Source organism: Lampetra fluviatilis, chromosome 6 (assembly GCF_964198595.1).
Source record: "Lampetra fluviatilis chromosome 6, kcLamFluv1.1, whole genome shotgun sequence".
Taxonomy (NCBI): Eukaryota; Metazoa; Chordata; class Hyperoartia; order Petromyzontiformes; family Petromyzontidae; genus Lampetra; species Lampetra fluviatilis.
Genome location: NC_136280.1, coordinates 2,427,280 through 2,450,861, shown reverse-complemented (window position 1 = coordinate 2,450,861; position 23,582 = coordinate 2,427,280). Strand labels below are relative to the sequence as shown.

General features: G+C 50.9%; 1 protein-coding gene across 2 annotated transcripts; it reads right to left on the bottom strand.

The window, feature by feature from the left end:
- Window positions 1-118: 118 nt before the first annotated feature.
- Window positions 119-18,022, bottom strand: UNC93B1 (unc-93B1 regulator of TLR signaling). Of its 2 annotated transcripts, none has more exons than XM_078857492.1 (12): window positions 17,871-18,022; window positions 16,585-16,754; window positions 14,239-14,392; window positions 13,390-13,543; window positions 12,374-12,535; window positions 11,887-12,013; window positions 10,488-10,581; window positions 7,522-7,646; window positions 6,033-6,215; window positions 4,620-4,893; window positions 2,290-2,414; window positions 119-1,870 (listed from the first exon to the last, which is right to left on the bottom strand). In XM_078857492.1, the coding sequence occupies exons 2-12, from the start codon at window positions 16,720-16,722 to the stop codon at window positions 1,457-1,459; spliced, it is 1,950 nt and encodes a 649-aa protein (XP_078713618.1). In that variant the 5' UTR covers window positions 16,723-16,754; window positions 17,871-18,022; the 3' UTR covers window positions 119-1,456. The 2 variants fall into 2 exon arrangements, with proteins under 2 accessions (XP_078713618.1, XP_078713619.1); XM_078857493.1 differs by lacking the exon at window positions 17,871-18,022 and adding an exon at window positions 17,454-17,532.
- Between the last annotated feature and the right edge of the window lie 5,560 nt (window positions 18,023-23,582).

Sequence of the window (23,582 nt, the reverse complement as noted above, 5' to 3'; positions counted from 1 at the left end):
GCCTTTTGGCGTCATCTGGTCCAACATTAACCTGCGTATAATCCGCATTTTTTCCCTATCTTTGAATGTTTTTGTTTTATCCAGGTGTGCATCTGAGTGAAACATTTGTTTTTAAAGGTTCGTTTATTGTAATGGGCAGGATTAAATGTGCCAAGAATAATACGCAACCAGTTGAAGAGAACGACATCGCGATCGATTCACCATTGGCATCATAAAAAAAAACCACAACCTTGAACGTTTATACAAAATGGCGTCAATTGTAGACAGTTAAAAACCCACACGTTAAAGAAATGCGGTTTTACGCTCGCATAAGCTGTTCGTAATCACAAATTCAATGCAATCATCACTTAGAAGAAAACTCGGCTAAGCTCACTCGAATGCTGCTTGTTAGGGGTGGGGGATGGAGGGGGGCCTCAATCTCATCCACCGAACCCCCCGCGCACCACCAGATAAGGACCACCGCATTGTTCATCTCCGCGGTGGTCCGTCTGCCTGGGGGGCGATATTCGGAAGCCAATGGAGCTATGCACGTTGAAATCTAAATTGAAAACAAATTTCTTTAGAACTGCTTTTTGTGTTTAGTTTGTGTGTCCTTCCCCCACACCTCCGAAGAGCATGGTTTGCTGCGTACGGTGCGAAAGAAGTTACACACATAACATACAAAGAGCGCAGACTTAAACGATGGCGAATGACAAATATTTTTCTCTTCTGCTGCTGCTGACTCCGCTGCTCATGGTCGTGACCGTCAAGAAGAACGCGGGGTCTTAATTTGATCCCGGGCACTCATCCTCGCCCAGGCACTCGCCCTCGTCCGGGACCACTTTTGAGAGGAATATCCGAGGATGTTGTGGGCGACAAGGAAGGAGGTGAGATCGCGGCAGGCACCAAGGGAGACCTGGGACGACGACGACGCTCGTCGTCGCTTCTCGTCCCGGACAGAAGCCCGCGTGCGTTCCCCTCCGGCATGGCAGTTTCTCACGCTCGCTCGCACGCACAAACAGAGACCCCCAAAGCAGCACCAGCTAGTGGGCACCTATTAAGGAGAGCACAGTGCAAGTGCACACGGAGGAGTGGCGTGGCAAGCACCGTGCCCAGCACACACCGAACAAGGCACTCATTTAGGGCTGAGTGGAACCAGGGAATGCACAGAATCGGGTTATTATTCTCCAGGATTGACAGCAAAAGTGTGCTAACCAATACGCCATTGAAACAACGACGGCGACGTCTCCACGGAGCTTTTGTGCCAGGCTCGGTGCACCGCGAGACCACGTGAAGTGTCGAGGGCTTCCCAGGCAGGAGGCCACGGAACGAATCGAGGTATCGCATGTTATCTAGCAATGACGACGGGCAAACACGGCACCCGTGATTCACACTGTGCCAACCAACTTCACCAACACACGCGCACGCACACACACCGCTCACGGGGGGGGGGGCGATGCCTGCGCTCGCTCGCGTTTCATTCGCCGTCGTCCGCTGCCGCTGCGCCATCGTGAGCGCCGTTATCAAGGCCCCTCTCCTCCCTCCTCCTGCTCCCGGCGCGTGCCTGGCGCCTCTGCCTCGGCCGCTCGTTATCGCCGCTCCCGTCGCCGCCGCCGCCGCTGCCGTCCCGGCGCTCCCTCGCCACCTCGTCGTTCTCCTCGTAGTCGCTGTCCACCCTGTCGTCGTCGTCGTCGTCGCCGCGCTCGTGCCTGCCCTCGTCCGACTCCTCGTCCGAGTCCTCGTCCAGGAAGTAGCGGTAGCCCTTGTTGCGGCGCTTGGGCTTGGGCAGGCGGGGCAGGCGCGGGCGGTGGCCGAGCGCCACCTTGCGCTCCATGTAGACATAGCACGCGAGGGCCAACAGCAGGCACGCGAGGAGGAAGGACAGCTTCACCTGTACGAGGGGGGGGGCGGGGGGGGAAGAAGTCTACAAGTCAGAGAAATGGTTTCGAAAATGAATTGAGCAATGTCTGAGGAGGTGTGGGCCCGGGACTTTATTTCTAATGGAATATCTTCCTGAGCACCACAACCCTCCACCACTACCCCCCTTCCCCCCCCCCCCGCACACCACAGGATCCCAAGGACAATACCCCCCCCCCCCCATATTTTCTGGAGCTCAGCCCCGGACAGCGAATAGCGCAGTCGGCTTGACCTGGAAAGATAAAACATTGTTTAGTTTTTTTAAGTGATTCGTTTACCTTTCTTACACTTTGCACTCCTGACCCCGTGCCCCTACTGGACAGCTGTGAAATAAAGAGCTTTATGACTCATCGGATTCCTGCTGCACCCCCCCCCCACCCCTCGATGTGTCACCTTCATGTAGGAGACGTAGGTCGTCCACAGGTAGGTGATGAAGATGGCCACGGCTTGCCACCAGTGGTAGAGCGTGAAGATGAAGTCCTGCCGATCCTTGTCTTCGTACAGCATCCCCAGCAGGACTTACGACACGCACGTCACACGCACGTCACACGCACACGTGACACAACCGTTACACTGCCACACACGTTACAAGTTACGTGCTCATTCACACGCACGTTACACGCACGTTACACGCACGAATTATGAACAAACACAGTAACGAACACACTTATTTATTTCCCTCCCCGCCCTCCCACACCCGAGCACAATTGTGCTCCAGTTGTGCTCTTTGTTGTGATTAACTTTTTTGTTGCCGTTTGTACTTTTTTTTTCCATGCCATTTGATTTGCTTATTCATTTTTTGATTCAGAGGGATTTTCATTAACTCGGTAGTCGCTGTCTGGACAGATAGATGTTGGCCCTTACATGTGATTAACGTGCAGCGTTGTGGGATGCCAATTAGCACGAATGACGCTACATAAGTCGCCTTGCGATAAAGCGATTTTGAAATAGCCAGTTAAATACATTTACACTTATATTCGTTATGCGCGCACTCTTATTGAAATAACGCGCTCCAGCGCATTGACCACAGAGTGTATGGAACGTGCTGCGAACTCATCGTTAGTCAGGCGGCGAAGTTCAGTAGCGATGCCTGAGGTGCGGTACGGCAACCTCAAGCGCGGCCAGCATCAGCATCTTTTTAAGATCTTGTCCGCGTGAACTTTGTGTCGTGCACGCTTTCGCCTACCAATAAGCATCTCACGACGTGTTAAACATATTTTTGCTTTACTTCATATTTTTCTTTAAATAGCCTAAATATCCTATTTAATTACATGTGTGGTGTAGTGAAAAACGCGGTGCGCACAGTTGACCGAGGCCAACTGAGGGCAAGCAGGTGCGCGTCTGCTAACATGGGGTTGCACGAATAAACCTCCACCTAATTAAAGGGCTAAGCGGGTGCAAACCGCGTCGACCGGTTGTGCACTGACACCGGAGGTGTTGCCAGGGAGAGGGAGATAAGGGTTGATTAATGGGCTGACAGGCGCCAGCCTGGCGAGGCTTAAAGAGGCACACGAGAGCTCTCGGATAATTGGACGTGTGTGAACGGAGCAGAGTTAGTTGTTGCTGGGGACAAGAGTAAAGACATCTCGCCGCTGCCGCTCAAGCCGTCAACGGACCTCAACATTCGCGAGTCGCCGGGTAGGTGGTGGTTGATCCCCCCGCCCGGGACAGACGAGTGAGTGGGTCCCAGGGAGCGTAGGCGAGGGCAGCAGTAGAGTGTGAGAAGCCTCTGTGTGGAGAAGCTGCTGGGGCGCTGTTGTGCAAGCCTCTGTGTGGAGAAGCTGCTGGGGCGCTGTTGTGCAAGCCTCTGTGTGGTGAAGAAGCTATGTACTGAGACGCTGTGTGCGAAGCCTCTGTGTGGTGAAGAAGCTGTGTGCGGAGTCGTTGTGTGCGAAGCCTCTGTGTGGTGAAGAAGCTGTGTGTGGAGTCGTTGTGTGCGAAGCCTCTGTGTGGTGAAGAAGCTGTGTGCGGAGTCGTTGTGTGCGAAGCCTCTGTGTGGTGAAGAAGCTGTGTGCGGAGTCGTTGTGTGCGAAGCCTCTGTGTGGTGAAGAAGCTGTGTGCGGAGTCGTTGTGTGCGAAGCCTCTGTGTGGTGGAGAAGCTGTGTGCGGAGTCGTTGTGTGCGAAGCCTCTGTGTGGTGAAGAAGCTGTGTGCGGAGTCGTTGTGTGCGAAGCCTCTGTGTGGTGAAGAAGCTGTGTGCGGAGTCGTTGTGTGCGAAGCCTCTGTGTGGTGGAGAAGCTGTGTGTGGAGTCGTTGTGTGCGAAGCCTCTGTGTGGTGAAGAAGCTGTGTGTGGAGTCGCTTGGGAGCAGAGCTGCCGAGGGCAGGATAGGTGAGATGTAGCGTAGAGACGAGTGTAAGAAGTTAGGTCGCAGTGACCGTGTAGATAGTTCTAAGAGTGCCTACAACTGGTGCAAGAATAGGTTCATAAAGTGTAAGCAGGTGACTTGTTACAACGTGTCCGTCTGAGTGATTTTACACTACACTTGTATGGTAGCATTAAAAATATAATCTGTAACTGTAACCAGTAAAATATGTAGACGAGATTCGACCACGTGCTCTCCCAAAACCCAACCATTTCCTTTGTTTCTTATGTGAAAATTATGTTTCGTTTACGTAATTATGAGTTACGCGCCGTTTTTTTCAGGAACACAACCCCCGCGTAAAACGAGAGGTAGCCGTATCTCTGCCGGCCAGCCAGCCGGCCCCTCCCCGCCCACACTCACTGCTGAGGCCCGTCTTGTTGAGGCCGCTGCCCACCCCCCAGAGCACAGCGACGGTGTAGACGAAGTACCGCTGCGAGAGGTCGCGCGGGGTCGGCGCCCAAGCGTACAGCACCACGATGAGCACCAGGTGCAGCGCCGCGCCGGCGTACAGGCACGTGCAGCGCGGCGCACGCAGCTGCCCCAGCGACAGCAGGCTGCCCAGGCCCGCCGCCACGCCGTACGCCATCAGAATGGTGCCCATCGACTCCAGCCCGAGCGAGCACACGCCGTACGACTGCACGGGCATCATAGGGATGGTGGGGGAGGGCACCGGGTCGGGGGTTGATATTGGAGGGGAAAAAAATAACGGTTTGCATTTTGAACTGTTGTTCGGTGTTCTAGTTTGGCTGATGCAATTTTTCATAGGATTATTGCCCAGCTATGCTATCGTGATTCATTCTCGGATTAAAAAAAACCTGTAAATGTTGTTCCCCCCAAACGTTATCCCGACCGTGCAATCGGCATCACGAGACGAATCGTCGATCCGTAGCTCCCGCAGAGCGGCACAACGGTGCCTCGCGTCGGAGAGTGGCACAAACTGCCCAGCGGCCCAAGCAGCTATGGCAGAGCTACCTCCGACGACATCCCTCCAAGTGAGGCCCTTTCACACCGCACAAGGGCAGCACGTTCCCACCTGCCTATGGCACTGAGAGTACTGGAATTCTGCTCAATGAAGTCCAAAAATAAATTGAATAGTATGGGGGCGGGAGGGGGTTGTGCAGTCATTGGCGACCTGGCTGAGACCGTCCACTCGCAGTTTGAGAAGCCAGTTTCATCGTGGGGAACTGCCTGGATTTCAAACCAGGATCTCAGCAGTACTAGCTCAGGTCTCTGAAGACCTCGTACAATCATAATGCCAACTCGTAGCGTGCCACCGCCCTGCCGTGCAGCATCCTTTCATCGCTCTCGTAGAGAGAGAGCGACTCGGAGGTGCGAGGTGGAACCACAGACGAGCGGGAAAAGCAGCCAGGCGGTGAGCCGCCACCGAATTCCCTCCCAAGCTCTGCCGTCCTCTACATATTTAAGGCGTTACCAGCCAATTCATGAGAATGTGTGCGTCGGAAGAAGCCGCAGCACCGGGAGAAAACCTACGCCTGCAAGGGTCGCATCACTCACATACAGAGAGAAGAACAGGTGGGAGTCCACGTTTGCTCGAACCGCATTCTCACAACAAGCAAGGCCACAGGGCACCTCCTCGACAACCCACAGGAAAGGGAGTTCGACAGCGTTCACGTGGTGATCCAACAACCCTCGCTGCCTCCACTTCGCCAAAGGATCAGAGGCCTCTGAGCCGCCCGGCCGTTATTGAATTTCCCAGCACAGCGACGGGGCGGTCGTCGCGACCCAACGCCTCGCCGCTTGTCCCACCCTCACCAGGGTGAAGCCCGTGCACACGAAGAGGATCTCGAAGCCGCTGTAGATGAAGAAGGGCAGCAGCAGGCGCAGGCGGTAGTCGCGCATGTGCTTGAACGGCAGCTGGAAGATGTTCCCCCAGCCGATGCTGCGCAGGTCGATCTCCTCCGTGGGCCGGTACGCGGCGCCGCACAGCAGCAGCATCTGAGCGCGAGCACCGGCATGAAAAGTAAACAGTAAAACCTTGGCTTGCGAGTAACTTGGTCTGCGAGTGTTTTGCAAGACGAGCAAAAAATTTCAATAAATTTTTATTTGATAAACGAGCGAGGTCTTGCAGTACGAGTAGTACGTGTACACGCTTTGTCTGCCGAGCGTCACGTGATCACAACTCATATACGAGTGCTTTGATATACGAGTGCTTTGATATACGAGTGCTTTGGATAACAAACACGTTTCCGGAACGAATTATGCTCGCAATCCAAGGTTTTACTGTACTCATTTTTAGTTTTACGCACTCCACCATCTACCACAAGGGGGAGATTTGCTTACTTCACATATCTGTACCTCAACATAAAAAAAATTTAACAGTATACCTTTTTTTTTTACACATCCCAAACGGACAATTCGCCTCCTTCATATATATATCCCTTAACATAAAAATATATACATCAGAAAGTATACATATTTCTATTTTTTTTTACACATCCGACCATCTGGCCTTTTTGGGAAGTGCATCCTATAAAGCAGTACTGGTTCAACACATCAAGTGAATCAGGTTTACTTTTACAAACGCTGGCGATCTGTCAGATATTCTATAGGCAAGAGGCCCTTTCTCTATTAGATACGGGTCCTACTTTAACGCAAAATTATATAATGCACAACGCTTAATAATAATTAGCGTCTCTATGGAGAATGTCACAAAATAAATCATCGGAGGTGGCATTGCCTGCTTATTTACTTTGCTACTTATATTTCTCCACAGCGACGCCAATGAGTGTTTAGTGTGAATGGGTTAGGCGTGGGAACACCGCCGCACATGCCGTCTGTCTACGTTTGATGCCGGAAGCAAGTCCGCTCGGCTGCTGCGCGGCAGAAAACCATTGTTGCTCCGGGGTGCCAAACTCCCAAGGTACGATGTCCAACGTTCCGCTTCACATGCCAAAGAAGCTCCCAGCACATGGAGCCGAACAACACGCAGTCCGAGCCGCAGACCCCGCCGAGTTCTGTGCGGCACCGCCACAGACTGCTCGCATCCACGTGTTTCCGAAACACCCATACCCAGCAAACGTGCAACGTTGCACACCAACGTGGGCATGTGGCTGGAACCGTCACATTTTTCTATGTCCGTGTCACCGTCCACAGGGATCAGGTTAAGTGTACCGTCTCCCGTTGGACTTTGACAACATGGACTTGAAGAAACAGTTTTTACCGAGGTACAAAGCCTATTTTTACCCAGGTGAAAGGGGGCGGTTGAGCGACGTGGGGGGTGGGGGGGCAGGGAGGGTGCTACCATCATCATGGCGAGGAAGGCGACGGCCATGAGCACGCTCTCCACGATGATGAGGTGCATGCTCTTGGGAAGACGCTCCAGCACCGTGTTGTTGAAGCCATCGATCGTTCCCCTCTCTCTCGTGCCTGCGCAAGCACACAAACGAAGATCCCCCATGTGACCTTCGCACGCCGTTAAGTCAAGTGCAGCTTGTGAGCCTACCGTTGACGGCCGACACGGCGGCGTGCGAGGGGGTGGTGTGTCTCGCACCAATAGGCCGGCTGACCGACCGACCGGCCGCCTTTGTCTCCCAAAAATATATTCGCACACCGCACCGGGGCCTCATTTATTGAACACATGCATGCACACAAACACCAAAAAAACGAAGACAAAGTTACCCCATGTAGCCTTTAAGTTACCGGTCAACTCTCTTAAATCTCTCCTGTTGGAGCAATGGGAGGAGGGATGGCTGCCGTTGTTGCCCCACCACAGTAGGCCCTCATTTAATGCTGGGTCAACTTAGGGGAGGCCCAGGGCCTGCTCACGACAATCTCCATTGTCGTTAACCATGGCTGCGAAAACTGAACTCCGATTACTGGATTCGTAGCGCAGTGGTTAGAGCACAGTGGTTAAAGCACTGCCCTACCACACAAATACACACACACACGTCAGCATGAACATACCCACACACACATAAGCAGAGGTTCCTCTCTTTAGTTCCCTGTGTCTGGTGTGTTTCGCTTTCGTGGCCCGAACCGAGCACTATGCCGGATAAAAGCAGCTAATTTTCCTAAGATTTTGTCAAAGTCTGGGGCACGTGTTAATCTCGAGCAATACCGACCGGCAAGCGAGTCGAGTCTGTGCCACTTTTAATCCCTGTGTTCACAAACGCGCCCCCCCCGGCCCCCTTCATGAATACGTCCCCCACTGTACGCACAAAGCGAATCCACAGAGACACGTGCTAAAGCGGCACGCCGCGAGACTTCCCCTCCGAAGCCACTGCCGACTCATTTTGAACGTCACGTCGGCCAGGCTGGAGGCAGACGGAGCTCAATAGCCACCGGCAATTTGTATCGCCCGCACCCCCCCCCCCCCGATGGTTTATATTAAACCCAGCTTAGAGCAGCCACCTGCGCCGGACCACAATTCTCAGCTGCGTCTCCTAACAGATTAAAATAACATTCCATCTTTTCTCTCTCTCTCTCGATCGCATTAGCTTTCATTTGGGATTTTCTGCTCTCATTCAAATTTCACGTGGGGTAAAACGACGCAAGGCATGACATTGTCACAAGGGGTGAGCACACAAATACTATGGGCTTCTCGGAGGCAATTTCACCGCAAAGCCGGAGACCACATGTTTATCCTATAAACATGCCAACGCTGGGCCAACGTTGGCATCTTTTGTGGATCTCGTAGGGCTTCACCCGGGCTAGAGACTCATTCGAGTCAATGCACAAAACGCGTTCTGACTGAGAAAAGCCACGATTTAACCGCAGCTGGTTGCCAGCTTCCCCATTGCGCTGCCTCCCATAACTGAGCATTTCCTCGTGGCTTTGCAGCTGGGTCTGCACAGCCGAGGGAGCCTGCAGGAATACGGGTTTGAAGTTTCTAAGTTGATTCTGCATAACCAGGCGAGCACTCAAGAGACCAGGATGAGCCTCATTTGCAAGAGAGAGCCGGGGGAATTCGTCTGCCCAGTGGCGGGGGCAATTACTGCTGTGTACAGTCCCGACTGAGTAATTTGTAAGTGAGCGTACGACGTTGTTCACCAACGCCGTGCTCATTCTCGCGCTCAGAAGTAAACATCCGCGTCCTGACGAGGGCGGTGAGAGCAACGCGAGGCTTTAGATCAATGCGTCCATTACCGTGGGATGGAGACTGCAGTGAGTGGTACGTCACTGGGTGGCTCTGGAGGGGGGGCGCTATTACCACTTCAAAGCGGTCGATCAAGACTGGAAATCCTGGGGTTAGAATCGGCTGGTTTCAGCTGTATATTATTATATTATTGAAGTGAACACATTCGTCAATAACAGCACCTTGAAAAACAAGACGTGTATAATGGGCGACGTTTTGGGAAATTGCCCGTCTTTAGGGCACATAAGAGAGGCAAGTGTGTGCTGTGATGAAGGGCCACTGCCCGAAACGTCACCTATTATATACTTTAATTTTAATAATATACTTTTTATTTTTCAAGGCCACAGTGTCATTGATGAATGCATGAGGATTTTTTGTTGTTAATTGAACTTCGGTACCGCTGCCAACGCAGTATCAGCAGCAGCAGCATCACCAAATAATGTGTCCATTATTAAAGTGTGTTCTCACGTTGCGACGAGCTGATGGAATGTTACATTTTCACTTAATTCTGTCAATCCCAGCTCTGTATGAGAATGAAACACCGTGGATCGATTTGAGAATGCGACGACCGCTCGCCGGACGGGAAGACCGACTGAAGTAGAGTCGCGCGACATCGTCCTCTGACGTCATTTGACACAAGGTGATGCACCGCTCACCGCAGCCGAGTTCCACGAACACATTTGTTCATCTCTTGACGTGACGTCGATGGCGCCACGTGAACGTATGAAGATTATTTTTGTTTGTTAAATGTCGATAGTTACACTGAACTCTAAATCAATTCGGAAAATGTCTCTCCTCGTGACCATTCAACTCGCAATGGGGCACACTCTTAGGTTTCTTTGGTAAAGTCACGTAGGTAAAAAATAAAATTAAAATTAAGAAAAGTAATAATATAAATAAAATAATAATTATTACTTTCATTCATTTTAATTTTATTTTTTACCTACGTGACTTTACCGAAAAAAAAAACAAAGAGTATGAGTCCTTGCAGTCACGAAAGCTTCAAATCTAGAATCGCAATGGGGCACACACAAGCGCGCGCTTGTTTGTCGGCGCCCACGTTCATCACGTTCATCACGTTCACCGTGCGGCTGAGCAGCTGGCTAATGTCCGTCTTCGTCTGCAGGGCCTACCGCAAACCTTGACGTTGTAGAGGGTGTGGTTGTAATTGTTGAGGTGTTGCTTGATGAAGAACTCAAAAGGCATCTGGGCCCACACGAAGCTCAACTGTTGAGGGGAAAGAAAAAAAGGGAACGGGAAACGGTGGATGCAGACTCAAACTAGGGCTGAATGATTAATCGATTTGAAATCGAAATTTGAAACAATGCGATTAGCAAATCGCAAAGGCTGCGATTTTTGCGATTTGAAAAGTCCTATTACTTTCTTATTGGAATTGTATTATTTATTATTATATATATATAACATAGAACAATTGTTCTATGTTTGATAAATACATGTTGGAAGCAATTCATATATTTTAAGTTCTCATCCTTGCATTACAATATATAGAGCAGTTCATATTTTGATGGTATCATGTGGTAATGCTCCATCACATGTTATAAATCTATTACACAGTGAATATTGAACTGAAGCTTCACTTTAAAAAATTAAATCGCAAATCAAATCGCAATCGCAATATCTGTCAGAAAAATCGCAATTACATATTTTCCCCAAATCGTTCAGCTCTAACTCAAACACGAGCGGCACAATCGAGCGTGTGTGCGTGTGCACGGGCACACATCGGTTAGCGCGCTGCGCTATGAACCCAGCGACCCAAGTTCGATTCCCGCTCATGGTCAACACCAGTCACGATTAACTAAAGCGGTCCTGAAACTCCCGAGGTCAACTCATCCTCAAATGAGTACCTAGTGCGGTGTGTAAACATCACCACGAGTGAGACAAAGGCGGTCCGGCGTGGTGCTGACCACCCACTCCCTTGTGTGCCGTGCCGGCCTTCATAGGTGCTCGCTAACAGCACTTGTCCCAACAGTCTGTTGAGGCTATACGGGGGATCTTTGTCTTTGTGTGTGCGCATGCACGCACATTTGTGGGTAGCGACAGTAGTGGTCAGCAGCATTCAGCGCGCTGCGTCGCTATGAACCCGTCGCTCCCGAGTTCAATTCCTGGTCACGACCGATAACAGTGGCGAATATCTGAACTGGTCGTGGGCCTCCGCTATGTCGACTCAGCCTTCAATTAGGGCCCGGTAAGCTGTGTAAACATCAGCACTGGGGAGACAAGAGCACGGCAATTTAAGACCGCGGCAGAATAGTGGGAGAACTATATCGCGCTGTCACCCTCGCTAGGAATCGTCAGCGCAGCAATGCTGCGGCCTTGCGCCTCGGGGGTCTTGGTCAAGGCCTCCCTGCCCGCTGTGGCGACAGTGGCACCATGTGAGGGCGACAGGAAACCAAACTGTTAACGTCTTTCGTGACGTAACAATAAACTTGGACGAGGGACAAACGGACAGGCGCCGCACCATCGGCACGTCAGCGCAAATCTCCCCCGCGCGCCAAACGACCGCGGACTCACCATGAAACAGGAGTAGAAGATGGCTTGGAAGATGATGATGTACCTGTGGCAGACTCCCTTCACCTGCCTATCCTCCTCCTCCTGCTGCTCCTTGTAGTTTGTGTACTCGTGGTATTTCTGGGCCATCCTGGGACGGGTGGTAGCAACAACAAACAAAAACGACAACAAATCAGAAGACGTTTCTGGCCCCCCATCCTTTTCATTCAACGGTTCGGAACGCAAGGCCTCCGCAAATTTGTCTCCTTGCTGGCGACGGAAACATGGGCATGGCTGCTGCTTTTTTTTCTCACTGCCATAAATGGGACAGGATGGGAAATGCACCCTGATGGATTTCATTGGACACTTTGAATTTTCCGAGAAGGGTTTGGTGTGAAAATTTGGTGGAAAAAAGGGCACCGTCTGAAAATTCTGCCATGGAATTTTCCACTTTCGGGAAGCGAAGCGGCGTTGCCGGTGCCACGAGAGGCCCATGCTGTTGGGGCCTCACCGCGTGATGTAGTTCCCCAGCGATGCCCAGAGCGGCACGATGACGGAGCCGATGGCCACCGCGGCCGGCACCAGCGTGTACTTCCGCTCCCAGTAGTTGGTGGAGACGAAGAGGGCATAGATTCCCGTGGCCAGGAACATCACCCACTTGGTGCCGAAGAACCTACGAGGGGACGTCGTGAGGGACAATGTGAGGGGCAGTACAAGGGGAGACATGAGGGATAACGTGAGGAGCGACGTGGGTAGCAAATTGAGGCGTGACATGTGACGGGGGAGGGGGGGGGCAATAAGAATCGAGACGCAAGGGGTGAGGTGAGAGGTGATGTGAAGGGCAACACGAGGGGTGAGACAAGGGCCTGGGCCAGGGCAGCTCACTCCAGTCACACAGGAACCCAGGACAATAAACTCTTCTAAGGTGCATTACTTGAATGGTGAGTGTCAACAGTCGCTTTTACTTACCTGAGAGTGTTTACAGAGCCACATTACCGAATTAGCATCCCAAACCTTATTTTTTTCTTTTTATTCTCCCATGGCTCTGAAGGCATTTGAATGCACCGTTGCAATGGTAAATTCTTCACCTCAACTAAATTAATATTTTAGAGCGCTTTGTCAACCCGCCACTGCTGGATGAAGAACTCCCCATGCAGTCGCTGTCTTCAGGGTTGTTTTGAAAATACTTCACCGTGCCGGTCATCATGGGTTGGATAATAAAAGAGGGAACACAGAGACTGGTTCACATTATCATTCAGAAGTGGTGTAAGCCATGGCCATGGCCGGGAATCGAACTCGGGTCACTCGGCTCTTGGTGCAGTGCGCTAGCGCTGCACCAAGTATACCATCTTCCCTTTTGTTATGCTCCCATTTTTACTTCCTCGTACCGTTTCCCATTTTGGCCGCCGCCACCGCCGTCGTGTATCTCTGGCCTTACGTTCTGCAATCGGGTTTTGTCTGTTGCCTCGTTTGAAAAACCGTGGATCGAATATTTTTTTTTACGCGGAGGCGAGACGCTGCGAGCACCTGATGAGCATGGGCGTGTAGCAGAGCCCCACGAGTGGCGTGATGTTGATGCCCATGAGGATCTTCTCGTCGATGTCCTGCAGCCCCACGTTGCTGTACTTGACGTCGCGGTACGTGCTGTCGTAATGGAGGATGAACTGCATCTGGATCAGGCCTGCACGCGCGGGCAGGCGATGGGGGGGTCAATCGCAGGGGTCGAGCCGAGGTCAGAATTACAGGGCTTTCAATACGTAAGAGTAAAAATACTCAACGTGTGTCAAGAACACTATGGCCTTAAAAATTAAACAAATAATATAATGGGCGACGTTTCGGGCATTGGCCCTTCTTTATAGCACAACATTCTCGAGGCCAGAGGGATAGAGTGGATATGCACTGAGGACTCCACTAAACACCACGGGGACTGATAAGAATTACATTTGAAAAATGTTTTTTGATGACCAGTTGTTAAATTGCCATGTGAATAGAGATATCTAATCGTAGCTATTGAGTAAAAAACAACCCCTGTCAATAGTCACAAAGTATTCCTAAACAACTGTATTTAAATTAAAAGTTAAATTATAAAATGTTGCTGGCACATTGCATTGTGGGACAATCTTGTGCTGAGGACGAGGCACACTCCACTTTGCAGCGCACTCAAGTTATCTTGACATTCCAAACCACACAGGCCTTCAATATAGGCCAGATTTCGCCCAGATTCAAGCACAGGATTATCAGCGGTGTCGGATCAGTGTCTCGGACACGACCACTATGAGCCTCCTGAGTCACACGGGTACTTCGGTGAGGCCCAGCTTGTGTGCACGCCGTTCAGTATTGGGAGTGGGACCGTGGCGCCGCTATGCGCGGGCCTACCCAGGTAGACGGAGTAGGTGAGCATCGCGCCCACGCTTGCCGAGATCACGTTCTTGATGACGCCCAGTCGCTTGCGACGGAAGTACTTCCTCTCCTCCTCCTCCTCGTTATAATTGGGGTCGATGCTGTTGAGGAGGTCATCGTCTGGAAGGTCCTGCGGGACGCGCATACAGACACAGCGTCTCCCCTGTTACAGCCTTTGTAGCACACGTGAGGAACTTGTTCTTAGTTTACTGAGGACCGAACAGAACTTTCAAATAACTACGCATTAACACCCACTCCGTCACTTCTGTTACTACAAAAAGCCCTTGTAGGCACAGAAGTGGCTGACCACACTAAGTTAGAAACATGGTGTTATTTCCAGGTCGAAAATATATTTCCCCCTCTAGAGCCCGATTAGTGCGGTTGAAGATGTTTGCGGCGACGGATAAACATTGTTTTCTGGCCGTTTCGAAGTGGTGGACCTCATGTAGCTGTATGAATTAAAGTTGTGAGCTTTATCCGGACCACAGGCCATATGTTCGACATCCCTGCTGTATAAGAATCAGCGGGTCGATGATGGTAGTGAGCACCTATTAAGGCCTGCAAGGCACATGAGGGAGTCTTGTGGCCAGCACAATGCCCAGCCTTCATACCAAGCCTTGTGCTCATTTAACGCTCAGATGACATTGGGCAGGCCCAGGTCTCGTGTACATATCGTTTTCGCCACTGATGATAGCCATGGCTGAGAAATGAATTACGGTTGACAAATTCATAGAACAGTGAGTTAACCACTGCACCACCACTCCCATCTCCCAGACGAAAGTGATCTGCCTTTGTGCCATGTAGAAGGACCATTGCCTGAAACGTCACCGATTATGTTTTTTCTTTTGAGGGCCACGATGTTCATGATGACCGAGTCTCACATTTTGGAAAACAACATTCGTTGCATAGAAATTTCACTTAATCTTATAACATTAAATACATCTAAAATTAAATACTTATAATGCATCACGAATTATTAAATGCACATTATTTATCTTTAACATGTATAGACAATCGACGGCTCTCAATTTGTGTTTTTGGGGGGTGCAACGGCCCCCTTTTACCCCTCCGCCTCCCTCAACTTTTCGTGCAGCATTCTGGGTAATTGTTTTGGTCATGAGGGACAGGTTCACTATGTTACTTACTTTATTGCTACTTTAAACACTGTAATGTGCAGCCGGTTCTTCCGGTTCACAAGTGTTTTTTTTTTTTAACACATCTGGGACATCATCTCATGCAGCAGTGGGTGCAGAACAGAGAACTGTACACAAATTTGAATTACCAATACGCACATTAAATATTTCAACGCACCATACCAATATGGCATTATTGCATGATCTGGTTACCGTTAATGCTGTAAGGTCATGTCCCTTGTGATTGCTTTCAAGTTCCGGTGTATGCCTGGCAGGCTGTGTCTGCATCAGGTGTTGAGAGTGTAAATTGACACTTTACGGACGCAATTACATGGCTGACCTACCCCAATTTACTTAAGCATATCCCCAACACTCTGGTAGTGCTATAAATATGAACGTGGCTCTGGTCACCTTCACGGTCAACTACGTGGTCAACTGCGTGGTCAACTTCACGGCCAACCACGTGGTCAACTGCGTGGTCATCTTCCTGGTTAACTGCACGGCCAACTGCAAGGTTAGCTTGGGATCAAAGGCAACGAAGGAGACAGGGAAGAAAGAGGCAACGTGGAGAGGATGGTGTGAATGACGATGGCAACAGAGGTAAAGTGGACGAAGGTGTTGATAGAATGTGAATGGTGGTTTGGCTGTAATGTAACTAATGATGAAGATTGGATGAGCATGATGATGTAGGTCTTCAGTAGAACGATGATGATGATGATTATTTAGATGGGATGGGAATGTATGTAGAGGATAATGATATACAGTAATACCTTGGATTGCGAGTAACTTGGTCTGCGAGTGTTTTGCAAGACGAGCAAATGTTTTAAATAAATATTAAATTGATAAACGAGCGAGGTCTTGCAATACGAGTAGTACGCATACGCTTTGTCTGCCAAGCGTCACGTGATCACAACTGATATACGAGTGCTTTGATATACGAGTGCTTTGGATTACAAACACGTTTCCGGAATGAATTATGCTCGCAATCCAAGGTTTTACTGTAGATGGCATTTGTTCATGTAAATTATTGTGTATATTGTATGTGCTCATGAGAATAATGATATAGTTGGGTTGTGAGTGAAGATGGTGACGAGATGTTAATGATGATATCGATGGGCTGTGATCATCATCAGAATGGTGATGTTGTAGTCAGGTGTCGAATGATGATGGCGATGCGATGTGGAGTCACCGTGGGATGATGCTGCTGCTGCTGATCGTCAACTCCGTGCTGCTGATGATGTTGGATCAAGTTCTCTCGGACAACCTCGCCATTGATCGACGCGATGTGATCGACGTCCAACAGGTAATCCGGCTCTGCCACCGCCATCACGGGACGTGTTGTGATGGGGGCCACGCGATCTGGAATCGAACCATCACGCGGTGAGTTCGGAGTACAACAACAACAGTCACCATTCGACACCGAGCGGCGGTTCCGTCACCGCAGCGCTTGTGCCAGGCTGGGTGCACCTTGAGGCCACGTGAAGTGTAGAAGGCTCGCTGCTGACATGTCACCGGACAGACCCAGGTTTTATGGGTGAACCGCAAATACAAAGCTCCCCTGTATAGCCTGAACAGACTTGGGGCAAGTGCTGTTAGCGTGGGTGGCCAACACCACGCACGGCCGCCTTTGTCTCCTTAGTAGCGATGTTTACGCACCACACCAGGTACGCATTTGAAGCTGAGTCGACCTAGGGGAGGTCTGATTTTGTCTGTAATAAGGCATGTGAGTGTGTGCATGCACATATCAAGCAAGCAGCAGCATGCAAGATCACAGAGACAGTAGCATGATAAGTACCAATTATCAAAATTAATACATAAAACCGTTTTTGTTCAGTAACATAATTGTTCATCTCCTTGGTTCTTTCGGTAAAGTCACGTAGAAGGGAAGTAATAAAATAATAAAAATAAAACGTAATAAAATAATTCTCACGACGTTTCGGCCACAACGCAAGCAGCCGTCCTCAGGTGAAACCCAGGTCTGTCGAGGCGACAGACGCTGTCGCCTCGACATCGTGGTGTGCCGGGTGTGTAGGAGCCCCCCACCCCACCAGCTCCTACCAAGGGTGTAGCAGAGGAGGAGGACTCGAAAGTGAAACTGCGACCGATCCCACAGTACCCATCGTGCCTGGCAATGTGCAACTCTTATACACGCGGAGGGAATGATTGACAGCACAAGAACAACATCAAACAAAAGCTACTGCAGCGGTGACAGCTGCCTGTGAGTGATCAACACGAGAGAGAGAGGGGGGGGGCATTGTCGTGCTTAGCAGCTGCGAGACACATTACAAGCATAAAGTCAGGTTTATTGCAAACATAAATCGATATGCAAAGGGTAAACTTGTTAGGGGTAAATTAATCGGGAGAGGGGGGGGGGTCACAAAACATGTGGACCACGTCGTACTGCAAGTTTATGGTGCGATGATGATGTGATGTGTTCCGAGTAAAATAAACAATCGGGAACTGTGAACCCTTTACCTGTCAGAAGACGTCTTGCTGCCCTTTTTCTGTACCACCGGTCACCTGGGATGATGGAGGGTGGTTGATGTTGATGATGATGCCTCTTGGATAATAACAATTATCTGTGGAACAAGTGGCGAGCCAAGTTGGGGCATGGGGAGAGAAGTTTATTTCACTTCCTTACTTTGACGACACAGGAAACGTGGGCGAGATACTGTACACGTGCACACAGACACGCAGAGACCGCGCGCACAGACACGCACACACACACACAGCACGCGCACACAGACACACACAGTACACACACAGCCCTCACACACACATAGCACACACACAGAGTACACACACACACAGTACACGCACACACACACAGCACACACACACGGCACACACAGAGACACACACACAGCACACACACACACAGCACGCACACACAGCCCTCACACAGACACACACAGACACACACACAGCACGCACACACACATCACACACAGCCCTCACACACGGCACGCACACACACACACAGCACGCACAGCACACACACACACAGCACACACACGGCACACACACAGAGACACGCACACACATACAGCACGCACAGCACACACACACAGCACACACACACAGCACGCGCACACAGACACGCACACACACACAGTACACACACACATAGCACACACACACAGTACACACACACAGTACACACACAGCACTCCCACAGCACACACACACAGCACGCACACACACAGCATACACACACAGCACTCACACACCGCGCACGCACACAGACACAGCCCTCACACACACAGCACACACACAGCACACACACAGCACACACACACAGCCCTCACACACAGATAGCACACACACAAAGCACACACAGCACACACACACACAGCATACACACACAGCACTCACACACACAGCGCACGCACACAGACACAGCCCTCACACACACCGCACACACACAACACACACACAGCACACAGCACGCACACACAGCACACACACACACACAGCCCTCACACACACATAGCACACACACAGCACACACACACAGTCCCCACACACACATAGCACACACACACACAGTACACACACACAGCACACACAGCACACACACAGCACGCACACACACAGTACACACAGCCCTCACACACACATAGCACACACACAGCACACACACACAGCACACACAGTACACACAGCACACAGTACACACCCACAGCACACACACAGCCCTCACACACACATAGCACACACACAGCACACACAGCCCTCACACACACATAGCACACACACAGCACACACACAACACACACACACAGCACGCACACACAGCACACACACAGTACACACATAGCACACACACACAGCACACACACAGCACACACAGACAGCCCACACACAGCACACACACAGCACACACACAGCACTCACACGCACACACACACAGCACACACACAGCACACACACACAGCACACACACAGACACACAGCACACGCACACAGTACACACCCACAGCACACACACAGCCCTCACACACACATAGCACACACACAGCACACACAGCCCTCACACACACATAGCACACACACAGCACACACACAACACACACACACAGCACGCACACACAGCACACACACAGTACACACATAGTACACACACACAGCACACACACAGCACACACAGACATCCCACACGCAGCACACACAGCACACACACACAGCACACACACAGCACTCACACGCACACACACACACAGCACACACACAGCACACACACACAGCACACACACAGACACACAGCACACACACACAGCACACACACATAGCATACACACAGCACACACACAACACACACACGCACAGCACACACACAGTACACACACATAGCACACACGCAGCACACACAGACAGCCCACACAGACAGCCCACATACAGCACACACAGCACACACACAGCACTCACACGCACACACACACACAGCACACACACACAGCACACACAGTACACACAGCACACACACACAGTACACACCCACAGCACACACACACACAGCACACACACACAGCACACAGCACACACAGCCCTCACACACACAGCACGCACACAAACACATTACCTTGCAATGTTGCAGCATAGCCAATATCCCGGGTCCTGCAAGCCGTCAACTCAACATGGCATGCAAATAGCCAAGCGTAGTTACAGCGTCGCAAGGAATTCGTCGTGCTGTATGTATTGTATAGCCAATATCCAGGTGATATTCGGCGTAGCCAGGTGTCATTACGCTTGCCGTGTGCATTATAGCCAAGTACTTGCTGATGAACTCACGCTGACGTAGGATATGGACAGTAGCCAGATCATATACAGCATTGTGAGCAATCATTCGTGCTGAATGCATTGCATAGCCAACATTCAGGTCACATAAACAGCATAGCCTGTGGACTGCAGGTCTTAGAGGTGCTCTCTGAATAGCATAGCCAATGGACAGGTCATACACAGCATGCAGTCAACATCTGGTTTTCAAGTTTTCAAGTTCATTTATTTGGTATAGCCCTGTGAGCCATTGGGCTGTTGAATCGGGTGCAACCGCAACAAACAAAAACATGAACAAGAAAACATCTTAAAGTGACTATGTGACTATGTGCAAACTGAAAATCCAGGGGGAAAAACAGCAAAAAATCTAGAAAAAAGCACCGTACACCAACGCTGTGCAAAAAAATCCCAGTGCGAGGCACAGCCTCTAAGCAGCAGCACTTCATGCCCCGGTCTACGCTATGCCGCACGCTACTGGAATGCTGCTCCTGCTGCTGCTGCCCTTCGATGCTGGAGTTGGGGGTCGGTGGAGCAGGCGGGCTGCTGGCTGTGAGCTGTCGCCTCTCGTTGTGGTCACACGGTCGTGGTGGTGGGAAAACGTGTGACAAGTGGTGGTGGTTGGGGAAAGTGGTGGTGGGAAAACTTGTGACAAGTGGTGGTGGTTGTGGAAAGTGGTGGTGGGAAAACGTGTGACAAGTGGTGGTGGTTGTGGAAAGTGGTGGTGGGAAAACTTGTGACAAGTGGTGGTGGTTGTGGAAAGTGGTGGTGGGAAAACTTGTGACAAGTGGTGGTGGTTGTGGAAAGTGGTGGTGGGAAAACGTGTGACAAGTGGTGGTGGTTGTGAAAAGTGGTGGTGGGAAAACGTGTGACAAGTGGTGGTGGTTGTGGAAAGTGGTGGTGGGAAAACTTGTGACAAGTGGTGGTGGTTGTGGAAAGTGGTGGTGGGAAAACTTGTGACAAGTGGTGGTGGTTGTGGAAAGTGGTGGTGGGAAAACGTGTGACAAGTGGTGGTGGTTGTGGAAAGTGGTGGTGGGAAAACTTGTGACAAGTGGTGGTGGTTGGGGAAAGTGGTGGTGGGAAAACGTGTGACAAGTGGTGGTTGTTGTGGAAAGTGGTGGTGGGAAAACGTGTGACAAGTGGTGGTGGTTGTGGAAAGTGGTGGTGGGAAAACGTGTGACAAGTGGTGGTGGTTGGGGAAAGTGGTGGTGGGAAAACGTGTGACAAGTGGTGGTGGTTGTGGAAAGTGGTGGTGGGAAAACGTGTGACAAGTGGTGGTGGTTGTGGAAAGTGGTGGTGGGAAAACGTGTGACAAGTGGTGGTGGTTGTGGAAAGTGGTGGTGGGAAAACTTGTGACAAGTGGTGGTGGTTGTGGAAAGTGGTGGTGGGAAAACGTGTGACAAGTGGTGGTGGTTGGGGAAAGTGGTGGTGGGAAAACGTGTGACAAGTGGTGGTTGTTGGGGAAAGTGGTGGTGGGAAAACTTGTGACAAGTGGTGGTGGTTGTGGAAAGTGGTGGTGGGAAAACGTGTGACAAGTGGTGGTGGTTGTGGAAAGTGGTGGTGGGAAAACGTGTGACAAGTGGTGGTGGTTGTGGAAAGTGGTGGTGGGAAAACGTGTGACAAGTGGTGGTGGTTGTGGAAAGTGGTGGTGGGAAAACGTGTGACAAGTGGTGGTGGTTGTGGAAAGTGGTGGTGGGAAAACGTGTGACAAGTGGTGGTGGTTGTGGAAAGTGGTGGTGGAAAAACTTGTGCCAAGTGGTGGTGGTTGTGGAAAGTGGTGGTGGGAAAACTTGTGACAAGTGGTGGTGGTTGTGGAAAGTGGTGGTGGGAAAACGTGTGACAAGTGGTGGTGGTTGTGGAAAGTGGTGGTGGGAAAACGTGTGACAAGTGGTGGTGGTTGGGGAAAGTGGTGGTGGGAAAACGTGTGACAAGTGGTGGTGGTTGGGGAAAGTGGTGGTGGGAAAACGTGTGACAAGTGGTGGTGGTTGTGGAAAGTGGTGGTGGGAAAACGTGTGACAAGTGGTGGTGGTTGTGGAAAGTGGTGGTGGGAAAACTTGTGCCAAGTGGTGGTGGTTGTGGAAAGTGGTGGTGGGAAAACGTGTGACAAGTGGTGGTGGTTGGGGAAAGTGGTGGTGGGAAAACTTGTGACAAGTGGTGGTGGTTGTGGGAAAAAACTTGTGACAAGTGGTGGTGGTTGTGGAAAGTGGTGGTGGTTGTGGAAAGTGGTGGTTGTTGCGACAAGTGGTGGTGGTTGTTATTGCGACAAGTGGTTGTGGTGGTTGTGGCAAGTGGTGGTGGTGATTGTTGTTACGACAAGTGGTGGTGGAAAGTGGTGGTGGTTGTGGAAAGTGGTGGTGGTGGTTGTTATTGCGACAAGTTCGATTCCCGCTCACGGCCAACACCGGTGACGATTATCTGAACAGGTCCTGGGCCTCCCCTTGGTCGACTCAGCCTCAAATGAGTACCTGGTTCCGTGTAAAAAAAACATCACCACTGGGAAGACAAAGGCGGTCGTGCGCGTTGCTGTCCACCCACCCCCTCGTGTGTCATCCCGGCCTTCATAGGTGCTCGCTAACAGCACTTGCCCCAACAGTTTGTAAAGGCTATTCGTGGCATATTTGTCTTTGTTGGCGGTGTGCAGCTGTTTCCTTACCCCCCCCCTTCCCTATCCACTGGTGTTAACCGTGGCCTTGCCACTTAAAATAACCCACGTGTCAACATGGCACAGATCTGCTGTCAATCCACTGCTGGATGAGCCCCACCCCCCCCCCCCCTTTGTTGTGCGGTTCGTCGGTGACTACGGTACATGCCCATACTCCACCACCATAGAGGTTGCAACATAGAAGTACAGAGCAACGATGAATGTTCTTGCACTGCGTGGTGGTCGCCCAACCAAACACATCAGCGGGCTTAACTTTGGGGCCGTCCAATAATGACGTCACGGGATTTTTGACGATTTTTGACCCCCCCCCCCCATCGTCACACGGCGTCACAAAAAGTCAGACCCCCCCTCAAATATGACGTCACAAAGCTCTGCCCCCCCCCCCCCCCAAAGAACTATTGTCATTGTAGTGCGTATTTAATGTGGCGCTGCACTCTGATGTTGTAGGATAAAACATTGATTAAAACGTCTATTTAATTAAGTAGAACGTGTTGTCTATATTTATTTAAAGTTGCGCATTTTGATGTGACGTCACATTTCTCAAATCCCCCCCCCCCCTCGTCACACATCGTCACAAATGTCTGACCCCCCCCCCACCCTAGGTGCGTGACGTCATTTATGGACGGCCCCTTTCGACATCTCACCCGAGATCGGGTAAATCCCAGATGATTGAATCTCAGATTTAAAACATTCTGTGAAATCCCCCCGAACGATGCGACCCAATTTCGCCGTGTTGGGGAAGCTCAGCAGTT